Below are 23,726 nucleotides of genomic sequence, written 5' to 3' on the forward strand. Positions count from 1 at the left end.
TCACTTTATTTCATGAAAAGGAGGTTTTAACCATTTAATCCCTCTTTCAGATGAAATCAGACCAGTTTCTCTGTTTAAACTTTTATTCATGTATGCATGGAAGGTGGACCCATCAAATATGGCACATAACTTAAACTTTGCTACTAAAACAATTGGTTTTACACTGTTTATACTGATGACAAGTTTCCAATCAAAAGGTTACACATTCACTCACCCATATCTCCAAACAACAGTATTCCCACAGTTTACATTCCAGAGGAGTACACATGACTGTAATATCTAATCACACCATAACATGTTCATGTTTTCTTGCTGTAAATACGTACTTGTGACTATCAGAAAACTGTTTTTTTCCCCCCTTTCATTTCTTGACATGTTTCTGTTTCTGGAGCTTTTCTGTTATTGACATTAAACTATTCAGGATGACTTACATTCTGCATAACTGTTCTAGAGACTACTAACCTGCACTGCTGATAAGAGCCGCACACTGAAACAGACTTGCGCACCCCTTGCCCCTAAACTCTGTCTAAAAGGATTGTTTCTGTTTCTGTCTGTGTCTCCCAGTATCCTAGCACACCATGTAGGAGACATCAGCCCAATTTTCTTCTCTCTCTTCCGTGGGCACTGGATTGTTTTTTCTCTAAAGTTTTAAAACTTTGTTTAAGTGCATGTAAATACTTTTCCAGATATGTTCATACTCTTATTATCATTTACACATATTTTATAAAACATTATTGTTTAAAGTGGGTTTGTGTAGATTCTATTTAGTGATTGGTCCGTTAGAAAGATCCCACCCTTTGAGCTACTTGCTGTTTCAATACACCGTCTTGCTCTCCTGATAACATTTCTGTCCTGGGCCACCAGCAATACTCAATATAAGCTAGCAAAATAGCACCTCCTTATCTATTTTGGCACTTTACAGCTTCAGGGCTCTTAATAGATTTCAGCAACTTCAGAGCATGAATCCTGCTTTGGATTACATCCAGCTCCTCAAGTGGATGTTGTACATGGCTTTCCTCTCATCAAGGCTGATCTATTTTCTACTATATACCCCTAATATTACTACTTAATTTGCATCTGTCAGTTTCCTATACTACCATCAGCGCTCCTTTGTCGTTTGCTCTGGGCATCTTCACCTTCCACCCACTTTCCCTTCTCCTTTTGATAGCAGTATCACTTATCCAGCCCCTTTCAATTCTGAAGAAGAATCAACTTTAACTTTCTTCTTCTGTCAATGCTGCCAGACCTGCTGAGTTTTTACAGCACATTGCTTTTATTTTAGCTCTCCAGTGTCTGCAGTACTTTTATTTAAATTTTCAGGCATCTGGCATCTCTTGCAACTCAAGTGAGACTAAATCTTTGTCTTCCCCTCTTATCATTATAAAAGAGAAATACAAATTAAACTTAAAGCTATAAATATATAAAAAGATTCGTAAAACTCACTTTAGAACCCAAGTTTCCTAATAACAGTGAAATATCATGAACCTTCCCAGTAGGATAGATTTTGATGCATTTGTTGGCCTTTTTTGTGACTAAAAAGAATATAAGAAACTATAATGTTAAAACTTGTGTTTGAAGCATTTTGATTAAAATCTCAGCTTTTGTCTGCTGCTACTGAGGATTGATATGAATTTTCTCATTTAAATTAGGAATATACTATTGTTAGTATTGTATGCTAGCTTATATATACTTGCTCGTATCATGTACTGGTACATATGTAATTAGTTCTGGTTGCCATTCCTTACTTGGGCATTTGAATTTTCATTGTCTGAGGAGTTGTTAGCTAGTAACCGTAAACTATAAATATGGGGCAAGATGAAAGCTTTTAGAATATGCCAAACCAAAGCAGTTATTTTCCAGTTCTGTATGGTTACTTTTGTGTAATATTGGATGAGTCCTATACCTGTTTTATTTATGCACATACTTAAGCTTCCTGAAAACTAGAAAGTGCAATCAGAAATAACTTTTTAAATCAGTTGAGAATTTCTGTTTTCTATGACTGGTAGAATTGTTTATTTTCTTTCTTTCTGGGTTGTTCTTTTTAAGTTGGGGTTGTTTGGGTTCATTTAATAGATTAGACTAAATCCTGCAAATGGCTATTTTTATGGGATCTCCAAGTCAGTAGATATGCATGTGGACAAAGTATAATTGAACTTCTGCAAATATCATACAAGATATACTTTTGTACAGTGTAAATTTGATTACAAATCTGATCACGTTGATAAAAGAACTTACAGAAGAATTGAAAGTTAACTCAAAAGTCATTTAGTACATTTTTCACATCACAGAAAACTTGCACATTTAATTACAGTTTTTTAGTTACCAGAGAAGAAACATTGCTATGACTCCATAATCCTTAGACTTATCAACAGAATTTCTATTGGTATTTGCATTACAAGTTGCATTGATAAAAAAATCTAAAATAATGTGTATAGTTGAAAATTTTATAGGTTCTCTGTAATTTTTGTTTTTAAATTCTAGATTTTCACCAGATGGGCGACTCATTGTTTCTGCCAGTGATGATAAAACGATTAAAATTTGGGATAAAGCTACTAGAGAATGTATTCATTCATTTTATGAACATGGAGGGTAAGTTGTTTAATTGTGTGTGTTTGTAAATAAATTTTTAGTGTATTGATAATTTGATAATTGTTATCTGCATTGCTTGCATCAATGCACTATGTGGTGGAGTAATAGCATAAGATTGCAGTGATGATTTTCCTGTGTGCCAAACTCTTGATGTCACTTGTGGGTATTCTTTTGATCGGAATAACCTGGATGAAGGTACTTTCTGTACATTTTAACAAATTTGCTGCAAATTTCTGGAGTTAACAAAGATTTACATAAACCAGTCTAGAGATTGAGGGTTTCAGTACACCACCGCTAGGGGTAAATGAGCAGGTGTGACATTTTAGATTGTATGTGCTGATAGTGTTCATTACAAAAGCATTTGGATAGATTTCATTTAAAATTTACTATGTAATTGGGAGATGGTCTGTTAAAATTAATTATGCAATTGGATGATAAGTGAATTTAGGTCTGAATTTTATTAATGGTGTACTGCCATTTGTATTTAACTTTTGATTTCCTTTGGCTGACCGCAGTTTAGACAAGAGATTATGTTTATTTTCTTTATTTTGCAAAGAAAATGTTTACTCAACCAGAGTTATGTTTTTGCCTTTATATTAATGATTCCACCTCATTACCTCAGCTGGAGTGCATGTGCTCTGTCTTTTTCTTTTTTTTTCTCCTCCTCTCTTCATACCTCCTATCCTTGCGCATCGAATGAAGTCATCATGGACTTATGGCTACAGTGTGGGCTCCTGGCAGAGTGGACTCTCAGCTTAGGAAGCCTCAAGGTGAAGCTAGGTGCAGGCATGGACTGTGTGGGAAAGACTGTTATTCTGAACTTTTTATTTCTTTATTTTTCTAATTTGTTCCAATGATTTTGTACTTTTGTACTTAAGATGGCACAAGGTCTATAATGCTGGACTTCTTATTTCTTTATTTTTCCTGAGAATTTATACTTGAGAATCTGTACCTAGGTACATTTGTACCTAAACGGCGCCATAAAGTGGTGACTTGTAAAATTTTTACTGTACTCGTGTCACTATACGTGACAATAAAGCTAATTCTAATGATATTACTTAATCTTGTTAATGAATTTGCCTAATTTATAATTTACAATACTACTGTCCTAAATAAAACTGAAGGAGAATGATTTATGCTATATCTGGTAAACTAACGTTAGACGTAGATTTTCTTTGTGAAATGGAGGAACAGGAATAGGCCATTCAGCCCATCAAACCTGCACTGCTATTAATAATTGATCAATAATAGTTGATCAAACACTTCAATGTGTTTTACCCAAGCTTTCCCCTTAATCCTTTATGCCATTGACAATTAAAAATTGATTAGCCTCTACTTTAAATATACTGAAAGACTGAACTTCCCGAGCCTGTTGGAGTAGAGAATTCAAATATTCGCCAACTTATGTGTAAGAAAAGTTCTCATCTCAGACCTAAATGGCATCCCCGTTTTTTAAAATTCTGGCCTCCCCAACCAGGGAAACATCTTACCTGCATCTACCTTGTCTATTCCTTTAAGTATTTTGTAAGTTTCAATCATTACCCCTCATTCTTCAAGACTCTAGAGAATACAGGCTCTGTTTGTCCAGTCACTTTTCATAGGATAGATAAAGGGTAAAGTTGTGATGCCATATATTTGGATTTTCAGAATGTGTTTGGTAAGTTATCATACATTGAGGTACTTTATAAGCTAAAGGATGAGCTGAGGAAGATGCAAAGATGTTGCAGTGTGATTTGGGCAGATTGAGTGGGCAATGCCTTGCAGCTGCAAAACATTGTGGGTAAATGTGAGGTTGTCCACTTTAGTAGCAAATATAGGAGGGGAGATTATTATTTGGTTGGCTGTAAATTGAGAGAGGGGAATGTTCAACAAGTCCTGAATGTCATCGTGCACCAGTTGCTGAAAATAGACATATAGGTACAGCAGACAATTAAAAGGCAAATTGTGTATTGACATTCATAGTGAGAGGATTTGAGTACAGGAATGAGAATGCCCTGCTGAATTTATACAGGGCATTTGGTGAGGCCACACTTGGGATATTGTGCGCCGTTTTGGTCTCCTTATCTCAGGGAAGGATGTTCAGGTTGTAATTTTGCTCGCTGAGCTGGAAGATTTGTTCTCAGATGTTTGTCACCATGCTGGGCAACATCATCATTGAGCCTTGGTTGAAGTGGTGATGTTCTGTCCTGCTTTCTATTTATGTGTCTTAGTTTGTTGTGATGGGTGATACCACTTCTGGTTCTTTTACTGAGAGGTGGGTAAATGGAGTCCAAATCGATGTTGTTGATGGAGTTCCGGTTTGAATGCCAGGCCTCTAGGAATTCCCGTGTGTGTCTTTGTTTAGCCTGTCTAGGATGTATGTATTGTCCCAGTCAAAGGATGTTCTTGTTACATAGACAGAGTGCAGCAGAGATTCCTAGGATGACGGGCTGTCTTGCAGGGAAAAATTGATTTGGTTAGGATTATATTCACTGGAGTTGAGAAGAATGAGAGAGGATCTCAAAGAATCCTGTAAAATTCTAACAGGACGAGACAAATTGGTCATTCAAGTAGATAGAATGGCAACAAAAGCAGATGGCATACTTGCCTTTATTAGTCGGGAAATTGAGTACAGGAGTCAGGACATGTTGCAACTTTATAAGCCTTTGATTAGGCCACATTTAGAGTATTGCGTTCAATTCTGGTTGTCACGCTACAGGAATGGTGTGGAAGCTCTGGAGAGGGTGCAGAAGATGTTTACCAGGATGCTGTCTAGATTAGGGAGTATGAGCTATATGGAGGGGATAGAAAACCTTGGGTTGTTTTCTCTAGAGCTGTGGAGGCTGAGGGGGGTGACTTGATAGAAGTCTATAAAATTGAGATGGCAGGGTTGACTGTCAGAACCTTTTTCCCAGAGTTGAAATGTCTAATACTAGGAAAAAGGTATTAAAGTTGAGGGGGGCAAGTTCAAAGGAAACATGAGAGGCAAGTGTTTTTTTACACAGACTGAGTGATTGGAGTCTGGAATGCACTGCCAGGGGTGGTACTGGAGGCAGGTATGATAGGATCATTTAATGGACTTTTAGTTTAATTTGGAATCATGTTTGGTACAGCGTTATGGGCTGAAGAGCCCATTCCTGTGCTGCACTGTTTTATATTCAAAGTTGTAGATGCAGGAAGGATGCTCCCCTAATGTGGGATCCCAGAACAAGTGGTCATTGTTTAAGGATAAAGGATAGACCTTTCAGGACTGAGGAGAAAGTTTTTCACCCAGAGAGTGGTGAGCTTATGAAATTCACCACTATTGGTCTGCATTTGGTACAAGCAACATGGGCATGGAGTGGAATGTGGTCCTACAGTCAGAATTTGGGAAATTTGGTAGAAAGTTAACAAGTCAGGCCTCAAAAATAGTATTCTCTGGATTACTTCTTGTGTCACTTGCAACTGAGTACAAAAGTAGTGGTTGGAAAGAATGCAAAAGGGAAGATTTTCAATTCCTGAGACACTAGGATTGGTTTTGGAGGGGATGATGTTTGTGCAAACAGGACCGATTGCATCCAAATAGAACTCAAAGTGTATGCCTTTGGGGCACTTGGCTAGTGCTGTTCAGGAAGCTTTAAATTAAACTAACAGGGGTGTGGAAACCAGGACAGAATATCAGGGTGTGCAAAATACTTGGAGACAGCTGAATTAATTTTGTGTTGTGACAAAAGCACTTCCTGGGGGTGCAGTGGAGTTGGATTCAGTTGAGGCATTTCAAGAGGGCAGTTGTTGATTTGTTTTATTTAATGTGCAGTGTTATGGAGAAAAGGCAGGGGAATGACACGAATCTCCAATGCTCATTTGGAGAGATGGTGCAGCCAGTATGGACCAAAAGACCACCTCATATACTGTAATGCTTCTGTGACTGTGATTTTGCGAATGTATTTAAGATACAACACATTCATATTTCCAAGGATATTTAGACAAAAGTTAACTTACTCTGTTAAGTTTACCCCGTGCTGACAATACAAATCCAGCAACTTCACACCTTTCAATGCATTTTTGACAGAGGAGATGATAACCATTTTCTTACAGAGGAGGGACAGGGCACCTTGGGACAGTGGATTTTTGGATCTGGATTTTTGTGTTTAATTGTACAGTGGTACTCCTCTGTAGCTGCTGCCTTGTTTGCATTTTTTTTTAAAAAGTGACCAACATTATCCTTATCATTATGTTCACACTAAATCTTGTCCCATTATTTGCTCCACTTATGCGATTGTTTGAATTTTATCCAGCAACCATCCTCATTGCCTTTGTGTGTAATTACCAGTGTGTGATGAAATTCAACATTGTTTTGTTCTATAAACATTTATTGACATGTTGATAAAAGTACCTTAAATTTGTTTCAATCATCTCATTATTAGGTATTAAATGTAAAAGCATATTGTGCAGGATTTTCTCACAGGGTTTGCGGTGATAACTTTGGTACAAAATGAGTCTACACTGCTGGAGAGAGGTTAACACAGCAATTCGTGGTGGCATTTTCCAAATTGACATCTTTAGGATGACAGGCAAGCATCTGGCACTGCACACCCAATTAGAGGGCTGAGTGCTGCTGAGTGAGATAAATAGAGGCATTCTCTAAGTGATAAAATTAAATACAGAGTTGGCGAAGTTGTTCGGCCTCTTAGGTTAGAGGAAAAATAACCTTCACCTGGCTCAATGGGGAGATTGTGCAGTCATCTTTTTTTTTCTGCAACAAAAAAGCCACCCTGCAATAGAGAGGCCCCTGCACGTGAGGAAGGCCTGTCTCCCACAAGCATTAGTTATTTCAATTAGCTACCCATCTCCATTACTTGGAAACCATACAGAAACACTGATTTAACTCTAATTCCTCAAATTCTTGCCAGCTGCCATGAGTATTTTTACAGTTTGGCTCAATTGTTAAGTTATCCACTGTACACTTAAAATAAAATTTGCTATCGGCCAGTCACTTTCCTTTTGAGTACAATGTGAGAAGTAAATAGACTAAACACGTTTTCTTTCCTTCTGAAAAGATTTGTGAATTATGTAGATTTTCATCCCAATGGAACATGTATTGCAGCAGCAGGAGCAGATAGCACTGTTAAGCTTTGGGATATACGTACAAACAAGCTTCTTCAGCATTATCGAGGTAAGTAGATAATATTCTCTGTGTTATGCATGACAAGTGGGATTGAAATAATGAGTACCTTAAGTAGGTTTATGATATTTAACTGAACCATGAGACATGGCATCTTTAAATTATTTTTCGATACCTGTTCTTGTGTATTTTAATTAGTCTGAGGAATTGAGTTGAAAGTTAGTTTACAGTTGTATTGTGTACTTGCACATTATCTTTTATGAATATCTAACAGAGGTTTTTCCATAGACATTACTCTGTATACCACCTTTACACTAAGGAGAGAAAGTCCAAAATCAAACATTGAACTCTGACAAATGATTCTTGGAAAAAATGGTACAACTGACTGACAAATCAAAATGAACAAGTTTATTGAAGACCGTCATATGAAGAGAATGCAGACAAGATTCTATACTTTGTAGCTTTATACACTAATTGGAACAACTTCAAATGACACATATTAATAAGCAAGTGATACTTCAAAAAAAGGTAAACTGCACTTTAGATAATTAATGTAATTCTGATATCACAAGCATTCACGCCACTCATTACTCAGCATTATGTAGCTACAGATATCCACAAAATGCTGTTTTTTACTCGATATATTAAGTCAGAAGGCCTATGTGATTACTTTCAACGTTGGGTTGCATGGCTATACTTATCATTCCACTCCTACTTGTCATATCAGTTTCGATAGTGTCTTTTTCAGATTTCCTTCACAAGTGACAAACAGTTACATTCCATTCATGGTTTGTTCAATATTTTGAAAATATCCAGCTGTTTAGCATATCTGAACTATTTGCAAAGCTTTCCAGGTTTTAGGCTTTTTTTTGCGAGTTCACACTGTATTTCCAAGAATGCATGTGTCTTTTTCTGTTAAACAAGGAAATGGATAACTTCTTGAGAGTGATTTGCATGTTTTCATGAGAATTCTGAGCTCCTCTTTCTGCTTTCTATTTGTGTTTGCAACTTTGTGCTATTGCCTTCTCCCTCCAGCTTCTCTGTTTATAACTATCCTTTGTATCTGTATTTCTTGTTTGTGTTTGCGAGCTCATTGCTTATTCAACTTACCTCAAGGTGGTATTGCTTCCAGGTCAAGAGTTGCTGGATCACAAGGGCTGGTATGTCTTCTTACCCTTGAACATGAAAATCAAACAATTTCCAATTGATGCAACTAAAACTTACATTCGCAAATTCATAAAAGCAGTTACAAATTGCATAGATCTTTTCAAGAAATTACATTTTTGTTTCCTGTGTTGCTTCTGGTCAAAGGTTTTCATGCACATTGCATTGGGTCTTTGGTGCATACCCAGTTTGTTTGTTTGTGTGTGTGCGCACATGTGCGCAGATAAGAGAGCTGCTGTATAAAGAAATTTTTATGCCAAGTGTTGATCAAAGTGGCTGATGCAGTTATTTTAAAATGCATTTTAAATAAAATTGTAATTAATTGCCATTAAAATTATTGTCTGTTATGTGAAACTAGGTTCTGTGGGTTATTTTTGTTTTGAAGTGCCATTTTAATGTGAAATGTGAACATTCTGAAAATGAAAAGCTTTTGTTAAGTTATAGTGTCAGTGGACATCTCCCATGCTGGCCATTTTGTTGCACAAGAGAGATGGCATGCTATGCCCATACAGTGCCAATTAGTTTATACGTGAACTTGTCCATGATTGTTAACATTTCCCTTTTAACCTTTTCAACTGTGCAATTTAGTTTTAACATGCCTTGGAAAAGTAGCTTCCATGCTACTAATAGAAATAGTTGTCCATTTCTAGGAAAGGTGTGGTTTTGAAAAAAAAATGTAGAATTATGGAGACAATAAATTAAAATGGATGAGAATGATATTTTTCCTGCACTGGATTTAACTTGTAGCTCCTGGTAACTAACAATTCAAAGGAATAATGTCATTGATTGTTAATACAAATTAAAATTTGTGAAAGTGATGTTGTGCATTCTAAGTAGATAGCTCTTAGTTGTCCAGAAACTTTGGGTTTAGTGAAGATCTTAGAACTAATTTAAGACATGTTTACGTTGCAGTAACTTGCATATCTTTGTGATGTGTTATTATTAGTACAAAGGTGTTATCTATTTTGAAAGTCTCCCTATCCACCAGACCTTATGCTCTTCACAGCTCATTCAGTTTTTGCTCCTCTATTAGTGTTTGTGATAGTGAAGGATAGCAACTGAACAAGTGAAGATTATCCATCTTGTAGAATTGTTCCATTAATTTAGATGTAAGCATTAATCGCATATTAAACTCACATCTGTAATCCCATAATTTCTTCGAGGTTATTTTAAATTGTATATTGACATTTGCTTTACTTTTGTAGGATTGTGCCAAATTCTAAATTTCAAGGGGTAGAAAATCCTCTTTTATTCTAGGGGAAGAATTGGGGAATTTGGTGTCATTTGAGGTTATTATTCTAAAATGCTTTTCCATTTGGACAACATGTTGGTTTGTGGGGTACTTAATTTAAAGAATGAAGAGCATTAGTAAGGAAATTTTTGTTTTCTTGCAGTGCACAGTGCTGTGGTAAACAGCCTTTCTTTCCATCCAAATGGAAACTATCTCATCACTGCCTCTAATGATTCAACACTGAAGATACTTGATTTACTGGAAGGGAAATTACTCTATACACTCCATGGCCATCAGGTGAGCTGATTAAATGAGATTTTTTATTTTGGTAGGAATCTTTTTATTTTGACAATGAGAGCTTTTTACGTTTGTCATTGTGTAACTGTCTATACAATATAATTTAGACTTTTTATCACTATGACTCAATTATAAATTGGGCTGCTTTTCATATCCTGTGAAAAATATGCAATTTATAATGAGGGCTTTTAAGACTGAGGTGAACAATTCATTTATTAAAAATTTCACTGGTTTGTTTTGATTATTAAAGAATCTTAGCTGGAATGCAGGAAAGAACACTTTGTTGTGCATGGCTACTAATCTTAAGATATCTTTGAAAATTACATCTTTGCAGCAAGTCACTTCAGAGCAGAGCACCTTTCTGCAAACAGAAGAATTAATCTCCAAGCCTTGGACCCAGCCTTCTTTCTTCTGTTAGGACTAGATAGGAAATTTGGTTTTCCATTGTTAGCGTCCGGGCCCTTCACCAACAATATTGGTAATTAATACTGCAAAACGTAGGAGCAGAGTAAGGCCATTTGGCTCATCAAATCTGCTCTGCCATTCACATGAGATTATGGCTGCTTTGATCATCCTGGCTGATGCGTGAATCTGCTGTACATGTTACTGAAGACCTATGAGTTGTTCAGCCTGACAGCATCCAGACAAATAAACTCATTGTAGAAGAGTTCTGAAGTAGTCATACCAGATTCAAACTACTAACACTGTCTCTTCACAGATGCTAACAACCTGCTGAGCTTCTCCAGCGTTCTGTGTTGTTTCATCAGCTGTACTTTTATTTAAAAACACCTCTGTAGTTGTGTTAGGTGGTAATATGGATTTGAGGCCACAATCAGGTTTATTAAATTGCAGATCAGGTTAGATGGGCTAACTGGCCTACTCTTGCTCTTAAATCACAAGGATCCCGTGTTGTTGAAAGGGTTCAATCTACAGACTTGCAGTTTTCCCCAGCTATCACGTTGCTATTTCTGGATGAAGACTAAGTAACTTATTTGTTATAAAGTGTGATTCCAAGCACCATTCCAAATACAGTATTTAAATCTTAACACTGATGGTAACTTGCAGTTCATAATATTGATCATCATTTATGTTTTCAAATTTTGGCTCCTAGTTTTGTTTCTTTTTGGAACCAGAGTCAAGCTTACTGTCACTATTATTAGTGAGCATATATATTTAAGCTGTTGTCTAAATTTTCTAACTATATCAAAAAAACCTGATTGTGATAATTAGCATTGAATGTTAACTTAAATTACAATCAACTACTCCAGAAAGATCTTTTTAAACCTGTACCTAAATGTTTGGTAATGTGGAATCTATCAATTATAGAAAAATCCTGATTTTCTGTTGTTTTCCTTTGCATTTTGTCTTAAATAACCAACTGTCCTTTTTTGTAGTTTAAGCATAACTTCAAAAAGGGTGAGGGGCTTTTCTATTACTGCAAAATCTCTTGTAACAAGTAGCTTGTGTTGTCTTTACTACAACTATGTTAAAGTTGAGCAAGAGGCTGAACAAAAGCAAAATACTGTAGCTGTTGAAAATCTGAAATTTAGAAAAAACAAAATGGTGGAAATTCTGAATGCCATTTTTGGAAGGAGAAACCGAGTTATTAGGCTTAAATTTATATTCAGGTATGTTGAGCTAGGGTTTTAGGTCAAATCCACAGCTCAATTGACTGCCTATTGTTACGCAATTCAGCTGGAATCTGTCAATAAGAATCATGTTTGCCTTTGATGCTACAATGTGACTGTCCTTCTACATGACAATTGAACTATCTTCAATCTGTGGAGTACAGTTATGTCTGTCCTCCCAAGGTGACTGTCCACAGCTTAATTTGCTTTCTCCTCACTGCTGATGTGCAGCTTACTGGATTAGTGGTGCTGGAAGAGCACAGCAGTTCAGGCAGCATCCAACGAGCAGCGAAATCAACGTTTCGGGCAAAAGCCCTTCATCAGGAACATGTGCAGCTTACCTTGTGCTCCCTGTTCCAAGCTAGATTTTTGCCCCTCCAAGGTGACTTTGTCTGCACGTGTGGATGGTGTGGAGGTATGATATGACTTTGCAGGTTTTGTGCAATTTGGCAAAGTTTGTGCTGTTCCACTTTATCAGCTGCCACCCTCATAGGGTACACAAGAAGAAGGTATTGTTGAGAATTGGTAACTCAGGAGGGTCCATCGCAATCAACTTTATAAATGACAGTGGTCAACATGGTCCATATTAACAAACCACTGAGTACATTTGGCAGGACTCTGCTGAATGACATTCATGTGAAAATAGAGCAGTCACCTGAGCCTGTTCTTCTGGCTGATTAGTCTTGCCATGGCAGATGTTAAAGCAATCTCCTTGCTTGTTTAGAGTAGGTGCAAACTTGGCACTCCACCTCTGATGCATGACATCTCCCAAAAATTGTCAGATATATCCTGCAGAATGCAGAGTGAATAAATCATGAGTAGGCTGCCCTCTCTCAGTTCTCAAAGCATGACATCATCCTCAGTGCTGTTGTCCTCCTTAATGGTACCCCTTTATTATTTCCAACCTAAATATGCATCTGATTAATGCCTCAAAGTTATTAGTCTTTGAAATTCTGCACCCCAGAGTCAAATGGGAGCTGCGTTATTTGATACATTCAAGGTTGAGTTTGTTGGATTTTTAATCTACAGGACAGTTGTGGCTTAGGGGAGGCAGCCAAAAAACTGTAACTGATGCCCCAAGCAGATCAGCTGTGATCTTATTGAATGGCAAAGCCTCGAGAAGCAAAATGGCCATTCATAGTCATAGAGATGTACAGCATGGAAACAGACCCTTTGGTCCAACCTGTCCATGCCGACCAGCTATCCCAACCCAATCTAGTCCCACCTGCCAGCACCCGGCCCATATCCCTCCAAACCCTTCCTATTCATATACCCATCCAAATGCTGTTTAAATGTTGCAATTGTACCAGCCTCCTCCACATTCTCTGGCAGCTCATTCCATACACTTACCACCCTCTGCGTGAAAGAGTTGCCCCTTAGGTCTCTTTTATATCTTTCCCCTCTCACCCTAAACCTATTCCCTCTAGTTCTGGACTTCCCGCCCCCAGGGAAAAGACTTTGCCTATTTATCCTATCCATGCCCCTCATAATTTTGTAAACCTCTATAAGGTCACCCCTCAGTCTCCAACGCTCTAGGGAAAACAGCTCCAGCCTGTTCAGCCTCTCCCTGTAGATCAGATCCTCCAACCCTGACAACATCCTTCTAAGTCTTTTTCGAACCCTTTCAAGTTTCATAACATCTTTCCGAAAGGAAGGAGACCAGAATTGCACGCAATATTCCAACAGTGGTCTAACCAATGTCCTGTACAGCCGCAACATGACCTCCCAACTCCTGTACTCAACACTCTGACCAATGAAGGAAAGCATACCAAACACCACCTTCACTATCCTATCTACCTGCGACTCCACTTTCAAGGAGCTATGAACCTGCACTCCAAGGTCTCTTTGTTCAGCAACACTCCCTCGGACCTTACCATTAAGTGTATAAGTCCTGCTAAGATTTGCTTTCTCAAAATTCAGCACCTCTCATTTATCTGAATTAAACTCCATCTGCCACTTCTCAGCCCATTGGCCCATCTGGTCCAGATCCTGTTGTAATCTGACCCTCCTATTTTTTTCTTGTCTTGTGTTCAGTGATGCAACTGGGTACTTGTCTGACATCATAAGGGATTTCTAAGAGCACACGGCCTTCCAAGCTTTTGTGTACTGTATATTACTGTGTACAGTTAGAGGCCTTACAATGCTACTGATTGGATATGAAACTCAATCCAGAGCCTATTACAAACACTGAAAGTGCTGGAGAAACTCTGGCAGCATTGGTGGAGAGAAAACAGATTTCAGGACATTTCCAGTCCAGTGACCCTTCTTCAGAAATCCTTTTCCTCGTTACTAGTGACAGTAAACAACAATCTGTCTTGGACCTTGCGCATAAATGCAACTGTTACAAAGGCACGACAACAATTTAGGAGGCTGAGGCATTTTGACATATCCATAAGGACCCTCACTAACCTTTTATAGATGCACCATAGATGGCATTCTATCTGGGTGCATAAAAGCTTGGTACGGCAATGGCTGTGCCTCGGACCAGAAGAAACTACAGAAATTTGTGTACACAGCCCAGACTATCACAAAAGCCAACCATGAACTCCATCTACACTTCTCATTGTAGCGGGAAGACTGCCAACATCATCAAAGACCCCTCTCACCCCGTTAGTAATCTCTTCAGTCAGGCAGAAAATACAGAAGCTTGAACACTCGTACCGACAGGTGTAAGAACAGCTTCTTTCCTGCTGTTATTAGGCTGCTGAATGGACCTCTCTAATTTCAAATGTAATGGTGACCTTGCTTTTGGGCACTTCATGTGCAGCCATAACTCTGTATGCCTCGCTCTGTCTTAATCACCCACTGTCTGTCCTTGTATGTTCTGATCTGTCTGTACTGTTCGCAAAACAAAGCTTTTCACTGTACTCAAAGCTTTTCAATGTGATGACAACAAGTCAATTCAAATATCAGTTTTCAAGAAGGATTACTGGACCCTTCACAGAATGTTTTCTCTTGACAGATGCTGCCAGATCTGCTGAGTTTCTCCAGCACTTTTTGTGATTGCAGATGCCGGAAATCTGAAACAATTTTCTGTTTTATTCCTATTGGCTCATTTACATTTGAAAATTGTGTTGGGGTCTATGTAGAGTCAGAACCCAGAACTGCTGGAGCAGGCAGTTTCCTAATTCAGAATTCTAGCCTAAGACTTTGACCTCAATGAATAAAAGTATTGAACCTTCAGAAGACTATCTCAATACTGGCAAATGGATTTGTTTTAATATTTTGTTCCAGACTTGTGTAATTTCTATGTTTGTTATGAAACATTTCTACCTATATTTATTGATAAAGGAAGAATATTAGCAAAAAATAATTTTTAAAAATAAATTTTGTTTTTTATAGTTGTTAATTCCAGATTCCTAGGTTTAAGGATAGAAATTCCATTCTTCTGTTAATGGTCTAATGTATAAGGTTTTCTTTTCTCATTTTAGATTTGTTCATGGTTGTGTATCAATTGAATATTTAAAGTAATCAGTATAATTATTTAAGGTGTACTTCTCTCCATGCCAGGCTTGGTATTTGATTTTCAACTTGTGGTTTTTATGTTAACATTTGTAAAGATAAAGCATTATCAATATTTTATTTAGTTGTCAACCAGCCTAGCATGTACGTTTCCTGCCATCAGTCTGGAAGGCTGTTTAAAGTATTTGCAGTCAGCAGACTTTGCCCACAGGTTTCCAGCTGGCAATAGTATTTAACATTTTAATTGGTCATTAATCTGCTGCTTCCCCACAGGAAATCGTGTTTAATCCTGGCCTCCCAGGTTTCCGACCATCAACTGGGAATAGCATTTAAATACTCTCTTTGGTGATCATCTGCCTTTGACATTTTTGAGCTAATACAATCTGAGTTAACCTTGCACCTAGTGTTTATAGCTTTTAATCGCATACGGGGAGTTTCATATGAGCTAAAATTATAAAAGTTCACAGCACAGAAAGAGGCTATTTGAATCCTTCTGTCTGTGCTGTCTGTTTGCTAGAGCAATCCAAAATTACCTTGACCTCCACATAAAATATTTTATCATTCACCATCACAATTGTTATGCACTTTTCCCTTCAAGGATACTATACGTAAAGAAATTTCTCTTAAACCTTGTCCTTACATTGCCAATTTCTGGTTATTATTAACAATCTTTGCTTATTAACTCTTCAGCCAAAGTAGGAATTCACTATTAAAATGCTTGAGAATTATAAATATTTCTATTGATATTTTGACCTTTTTGGCCAGAAATAGCACAGCATCCCAAATCTCTCCTCAAAGATGTAGTTTCTAATTTTCTATAGTATCCAGAAAAGTATAAGCTTTTCATATATTTTATGTTCTTTCTTTTTTGTTGAGTCTTTAAGTCCCTTCAGCATCCTTTGAAATATCACCTGATGAACTTACTCTTCTTTTCTAAAAATTAAAGCAGTGATAAACATCAGTTTTAATGATTTGTTATCAGCATGGAAGATGACAAAGGTTAACCAAGGAGCCCATGGGAAAAAAGAAAATTTGGGCACGTTACAGTTTTAAACCTAATTTTAATGTTCAAAATAAGAGTTTATTTTCTTTAAAAAGGTGGCTGTTCATAATCATACTGCGTCTACATCCTTTTTTAAAATTATATATCTATTGATATAACAAACGTTAGTAAAAAGCATATCGGATAGAACAATGATCAGCAACAAAAGTGGGAAACGTGAAATGTTTCAGAGTAGTTTTCTGTGTACTTACAGAACAGCTTGTTCTGAGAAATCTTCCAGCTGTATTTATTTGTGTGGGTGAATGTGCCTGTTCCAGATTTGACATATGTTTTTGTCTGGCAACTCGCTAGCATTCTGGGAGGGAACTGAGGAAGTGATAGATTAGTAGGGGAAGTGATGGTGATCCAGAAATATGCTTTGACGTAATAAGACCTCTGTTTCAGGCGCCTGGTATGTAAGATACCAGCTGATCATTGCTAGCTTACCCAAGGAACAGGGCCAGGTTTACATTCCTATACATAATTATATCTTAGATTGCCCTTCCTTTCCAAGCTTGGTGTTAAGTGAGACCTTTTCAATTTCTCACTGGTGACATTTTACAGCTGCTTTTCCATATATGTACTTATTGAATGAAGATTGTATGGGTTAATTCAGTGAGAGAAACTTTAAGGTTTTATCTATATTTAACACCTAATGTTTTTCATTTTTCTTCAAACTATTGGTTCATAGTTTGTTTCATTTCACCAAACTATTTGGTGACCTGCATTAACATTATTATTAATCTAATATATAAGTTGGATGCTTCTATTACTAATCCATACAGGATCTGACAGAAGTATGAATTTGTTTAGAGGTTTGTTTTTACGTATGAAAGTGGAACAGTAGTAGGCTATTCGGCCCTTCTCCCCCATTCAATACGATCATGGCTGATCAGTTTGTGTTTCAAATTCCACATCCTTTTCCATCCAATAACATTTGACTCCCTTGCCTAAAAATAATCGATCTAATTCTGCCTTAAATACGTTCAATGACCTTGCTTTCACCTCTTTCTGAGGCAGTGATCCAAAGTCACTCACCCTCGGAGATAAAAAAAAGATGAATGAAACAATTCTTACAATTTCGTCGTCAATGTGATAGACTGTTTATTCACTTGGTTTTTCTTGATGGTGGGACATTGTTTCCTTGTATTCGTTCTCTGTCCTTAAAAACACTAGCATGAAGTTTTTGATTATAAATCAGACACACTTTTGATCTATAATTTAAGTCTTATTAGTTTCTATTACTCTTAGTTTTTTTTGCATTTAACTGTCCAGATGGATCTCCTTAACATAGTATAGTTATTAGATAGTTGCAAGGCAAATGCTATAATTGTTTGATACATCTGTCACATGCTACTGTCAAGTAATTCCGAAACATTTTATATAGCGCAATTGGAGCAAAAAAACTGCTATTTGTCACATCAGACGTATTTTGAAACTGTTCTAAAGCTTAATGGGTGTCAAAACAAGCAAGTGAAAGGTTTAACTGATCAAGACATTTGACAATTAATTCAAGTTTTATTGTACAGTTACTATGATTTATAATATTGATGCAGTTCTCAACTTTGCCAACAACATGTGAACTGCCTTGCTTGTACTGATGCTAACAATGTAATCCTACTTTACCTGGTCTGTTCAGAGTATTGTGATGTAAGATCATGCTGTTTTGTCTACTGAAAAGTTTCAGTGGTGTACATAAAGTTTAAGGCTTACTTATAGGGTTCCCTTCCAGCTTCACATACATGAAAATTGCAGGAAAACCAAATGTATGGAAGTGATTTTACAGCCATTAATTTTAATGGATGAAGTAGTTCTGGGAGCACATCTCCTGTTGTGCAGTGCTAGTAACATAAATTCAAAAACTAACCTCATGGCCATTTTAATAAGACTTAGGAGTTATTTCACTCACACCTCAAGAGCAATATATGCTGTGTGACAGGGAAATTGAGATTACAGCTTTCAGTTTCTCCTGACTAGCTTGTCTATGCATTGGCATAGTTAAATTGAGTGACAGTTGGCAGACAATAGATGTCACAACTTATTCTCGAGCACAGCAATTTTTTTATATTCCTGCACTGATCCAGATTCTCTTAGGAGGCTAAATGGCACTGACCTGTAACCTTGGTCCAGATGCCTTGAAATCCGAACCTCACCCAAGCAAAAATGATGACCACTTTACATGAAGGCAACATGCCTTGCTAATGTGTTTGTCTGTTACTTGCTCTTGCTAGGATGACTCAGGAGTACTAGTTCCTTAATTGACTATCTAGGGGGGAGATCAACTAGGAGAAAGTGAGGACTGCAGATGCTGGAGACCAGAGTTGAAAAATGTGGTGCTGGAAAAACACAGCAGGCCAGGCAGCATCCGAGGAGCAGGAGAATTGACGTTTCGGGCATAAGCCCTTCTTCAGGAATCTAGGGGGGAGTTCTTAGACTGGCAATGTTGTGGTATTGGGCATTCTTGGTCAGGGAAGTTGAGAATGAATGTGAATTCATTGGAGGAGGACACAAGTTTACGTCCGAAACTATTTGTCCAATACATGTTTGCACAAAGTAGTTGCATGGGCGGATGAAGAGAAATTTTGCTTTGTTTTTGACTCCGAAGAGGGCCAGATGAATTTGTCCAAAAATAATCAAGAACTTGTAGTTATTTATCATTTATCTCCCATAAGCCAGATTTCAAAGAGTTGGGTAGATTGGTAAAGTGCTGAATTTAAACTCCATCTCTATGTAAAAGATAAGTGCAAAACCACTTCTTATTCTAAACATTAATATCATCCTTTCCAAAACAGCACCAAAACAGCAGATTGCAAAGCATTAGCACCCAATTTTTACAGAGCTAGTTTATCTCAAAACCGCACCTGTGCAACTGGAAACTGTGTACAAAATTTTCTGTTGATGAATTTTACACACTCATTACAACACCCTGTTTGCCTGTAGTTGAATTTGGGCACCTAAATTATACATTTGAGTGACAGTCGTGTTTCTAATTCTGTTTAGGAGCAAGGTTGGGCATTATGTAAGCTATTTCAGTGTTAAGTGTTTACCAAATAAACACATTGGTCAAATATATTTTTCCGTAATGCAGTATGGATTTTAAAAAAAACTCATGTTTAGTTTCTTGCCTTCTGTTTATAGGGTCCAGCTTCATGTGTGGTTTTCTCTGGTGCTGGAGACTTCTTTGCTTCGGGTGGCTCAGATGAACAGGTGGGTATCCTTTACATTTCTTTGTAATTTGTGTACAGAGAGCTCTTGTGGTATAGTGGTAGTGTTCCTATTGTGCTATGTGCCATTAGTAATCAGAAATGTCAGTCTCCACCTTGAATATGCTCAACGACTAAGCTTCAACAGCCCTTAAAAAAGGTTCACAACCTTCTTGAATAAAAGAAAATTCTCCTCAGCTTAGACCTCTGTGTCATCCTCATTGTTAAAACATCTTACTTACATCTGCCCTGTCTATCTCTTTGAGTATTTTGTAAGTTTCAATGAGGTTAAGTCCCCGTCTTCAAAACTCTAGAGAATACTGCACCAGTTCACGGAATCTCTTTTTAACTCTTTGGAAAGTTGCAACATCCCACAGCATTGCACTCTCTCGGCTGTAATATTTTTCCTGAGATAAGGAGACTGGAACTGAACACAGTCCAGATGCGGTCTAACCAAATTCCTAGATCAGTTAAGCAAGGCTTCACTATTCTTGTTCTCTTTTACAATAATGGCAAACATTTAATCAGCCTTTTGATACTTTGCTACGTCTGCATGTTAACCTTCAGTGACTTATTGACCCTTTGTACATCTACCTCTTACCATTTAAAAAAAAAATACTCTGCACTTTTGTTTCTCATACCAAAATGGATAACTTTACGTTTTCCATTTTTCCATTCCAATTGCTATATCTAGCCCATTCACTAAGCCTGTTCAGATCCTTCGGAAGCTGCTTTACATATTTCTGTCAATATACATTCCCACATAGCTTTGCATCATCCACAAATTTGGTAACCTTACATTTCATCACAAATTCCAAATCATTGATAAATATTGTGAACAGCTGGGTCCAAGGACTGACCTTTGTGCTGTCCCTCTAGTCACCATTTACCAACAAGAGAATGGTACAATTATTCCTACTGTTTTCTGTCTGTAAGCTAATCATTGATTCATGCCAGTACATTACCTCCTAACTCATGTGCTTTAACTTTTCTAAACGGGCTTGTGGGGGATTTTATCAAAAGTCTACTTAAAATCAGTTTATCTCCTTTATCAACTTTGCCAGTAACATCTTAAAAAAAACTCCAAGGTTCGTCAAGCACTATTTCCTGTTTATTATTGGCCATTCGTTATCAACAAAGTGTCTTATTTGTCCCATCTTTAATAATAGACTTTAATGTTTTCCCAACAATTGATGCAACACTAATTGGTCTGTAGCTTCTTGTTTTCTCTTTCACTCTGTGCTTAAATAATGTGTGATTTTTGCTACCGCCTTCCAACCCATTCTGTATTCTCCATTACAAATTGTCTTTATTCTGTCTGTAAAGGATCCCATTTGTTTTAACCAAACATTTCCTTTATGTACCTTTAGAAGCTTTTCCTAGATTGTGTTCATATTCTATTCTTCCATACCAATTGTTTTTTCCTCCTTTACTATATTCTATAAACCTCTCAATCCTCAGAATTATTGCTGTTTCTAGCAACTTTAAAGGCCTTTACTTTTAATCTAAAACAATCTCGAACTTCATTTGTTAGCCACAATTGATTACCCTTTTTTTCAGTTTTTGTATAATGAAGGAATGTTGTGAAGGATAGAAGTCATACAGCAGTTCTCACAAAGCCAGCAATTGCCTTTGTACCGTAATATTGTTGAATACATTGTCTCAATCACTTCAGCCAAATTACGTGTCATGCCTTCATAGTTTCCATTATTTAAATTTAAAATCCTTGCTTCAAAATGAACTACCTCACTTTCAAGCATAATGTAAAATTTTATTGTGTTGCGGTCATTCCTCCCTGAAGGTTTTTTTTAAACAAAAAGATTGTTAATTTGCCTTTTTCGTTGTCTCATGCTAGATCTAACATTGCGATGCCTAGTTGGCACCCCAACATGAAAAGCCATCCCAAACACATTCAATAAACTCAACTTTCATGCCTTCAGTGCTCAATTGGTTTATCTATTCCAAATGCAGATTGAATCATCTTTGGTAACTGTTGCCTGCATTATATGCATCTCTGATCTCTTAATAAATACCACGTCCTTCACTGCCACAGCTCTTTGCGGTCTATAAATGACTGCAATCAATGTTTGCTGCCACCTTACTGTTTCTTAGTTTTGCCCAAATAGATTCCACACAATGTTCTTCTAATCTGAGATCTTCTTTTACTGATGTTCTGATCATATCACTTATTATCAGGACAACTTCACCTTCTTTTGTGTCTTTCCTAAACATCAAATATCCTTGAATAGTCAGTTCCCAATCCTGTTCACCATGCAACCATGTTTCTGTAAAGACACTTAAATCATGCTCCTGTACCTTATGTCTTTAAATGATTTGTATGTCTTGTTGTGAATGCGACACCTCTCCAATGCCTTTTGATTCTTCCTGAAGTGTAATGCCCAGGATTTTACAGAACACTCCCATTGAGGTAGAACTAATATTTTATAATGGTTCACCTAATTTGTACTCTACTTATAAGGCTCTGGATCCTATACTGCTTTATTAAGTATTTTCCCAACTACTGTGCTCATTTCATTGATTGATTGTTCATCTAGGCTCCCAAATTCCTCCTCATCTGCACAGTTTTTAGGATTGATTTTTCTTGATTTTCTGTTGCCTTTCTTTGTTCTAGCTATTAAGATGTGTAATGTCTCATTTCTCTACATTATATTCCATCTGTCACGTGCACATTCCATCAGCTACTCCATGTTTCCTTGAAGTCTGCCACTGTCCACCTCTCAGTTTCCAATGCTTCCAAGTTTTGAGCCATGTGCAGATTTTGAAATTGTGCCCTGCATATTCAAGTCTAGATCATGAATATAGATTAAGAAAAGTAATGATCTTAATAGAAACTCTTGGGGAACCCTGCAGTGTGCCTTCATCCAGTTTAAAAACTGTTCACCACTACTGTTTACTTCACTCCGCCAACATTTTAGATGTTTTCAAATTAACCTGTTCAGGGATGTCATTACACCCCTCTAGAGCAGGTGGGACTGAGCAAGCCTCCTAGCTCAGTGGTTAGGGCACTACAACTGTACTGTAGGAACCCCCTCAGCCAACTTTAGAGTCATGGTCCCACAGACCTCAACTATACTGACAAGCCTATTATGTGACCCTTCAAACACCTCTGGAAGTTCAGGTGCACCAATTGCATGACCCTTATACTGTCCAGATGCTTCATTAAGAAGCTTAATCAATTTAATATAATAAAATTAAAAAACAAAGATGCTGGACATCTGAAGCAGAAACAGAATGTGCTGGGGAAACAAGGCAGGTCTGACACCACCTATAGAGAGAAAAACAGAGTTAACATTTCAGGTCCAGTGCCCCCCCTTCACAACTGGGAGTTCCATACTTGTTTCCCTTTATTAATCTATGTTTGTCCAACTGACTGTTAGTTTTGTCTTGGTGTATTATTTCTAAAAATGTTTCCATTAGGGAGGTGAAACAAAGCAGCTTATATTTATTGGTTTACCCTATATCTTCCTGATAAGTGTTGCAATTCTCTATACTCTGGATGTAGGGAGAGTTGGAAGATTATGGTCAGTGGCTTTGCACTTTCCACTCTTCCGTCAGTACCCTTGAATGCATTTGACCCTGTACTGGTAACTTAGCAATTTTAACTACAGCCAAAATTTCTAATACATTATTTTCATCAACTTTTAGCCAATTCAGAGACTCAGCTACCTGGTGCTTCACTGTAACTTGATCTATATCGTATTCTTTGGTAAAGACAGATGCAAAACATTGCTTTAGTTCCTTCATGCGACCTTTGTTTTCTATGCATAAATTCCCATTTTGGTCCATAATAAGCCTTTTGTGTTGGTTGCCAACACCTTTTCTCCCATCGTTGCTGCTCTTATTTTATTTTTTTACTTCCAATCTGGGCTTTCTGTATTCAGACTGATTTTCATTTGTTTTATCAATCTGTCATCTCTCGTGTAACCTTTAAATGTCCACCTTTAAATGATCACATTCATCATCTCGGGAGCTCTGGACTTGGTGTCCTACCTTGCCCTTCATGGAA

General features: G+C 37.3%; 1 protein-coding gene and 1 long non-coding RNA gene across 2 annotated transcripts in view; one reads left to right on the forward strand and one right to left on the reverse strand.

The window, feature by feature from the left end:
• LOC140483711 (uncharacterized) overlaps positions 1-23,726 on the forward strand; it is a 144,143-nt gene that overhangs the window by 50,517 nt on the left and 69,900 nt on the right. The window contains exons 5-8 of the mRNA XM_072582159.1: positions 2,482-2,589; positions 7,608-7,723; positions 10,231-10,364; positions 19,635-19,703. Of these exons, the coding sequence (XP_072438260.1) occupies positions 2,482-2,589; positions 7,608-7,723; positions 10,231-10,364; positions 19,635-19,703 (427 nt within the window). The remainder of the gene's footprint in view (positions 1-2,481; positions 2,590-7,607; positions 7,724-10,230; positions 10,365-19,634; positions 19,704-23,726) is intronic.
• LOC140483712 (uncharacterized) lies at positions 8,096-16,775 on the reverse strand. Its single transcript, XR_011962019.1, has 3 exons — positions 16,709-16,775; positions 12,334-12,781; positions 8,096-8,847 (listed from the first exon to the last, which is right to left on the reverse strand). It is a non-coding gene; the product is annotated as an uncharacterized lncRNA (long non-coding RNA).

The sequence above is a fragment of the Chiloscyllium punctatum genome, chromosome 12 (assembly GCF_047496795.1).
Source record: "Chiloscyllium punctatum isolate Juve2018m chromosome 12, sChiPun1.3, whole genome shotgun sequence".
NCBI classification, from domain to species: Eukaryota; Metazoa; Chordata; class Chondrichthyes; order Orectolobiformes; family Hemiscylliidae; genus Chiloscyllium; species Chiloscyllium punctatum.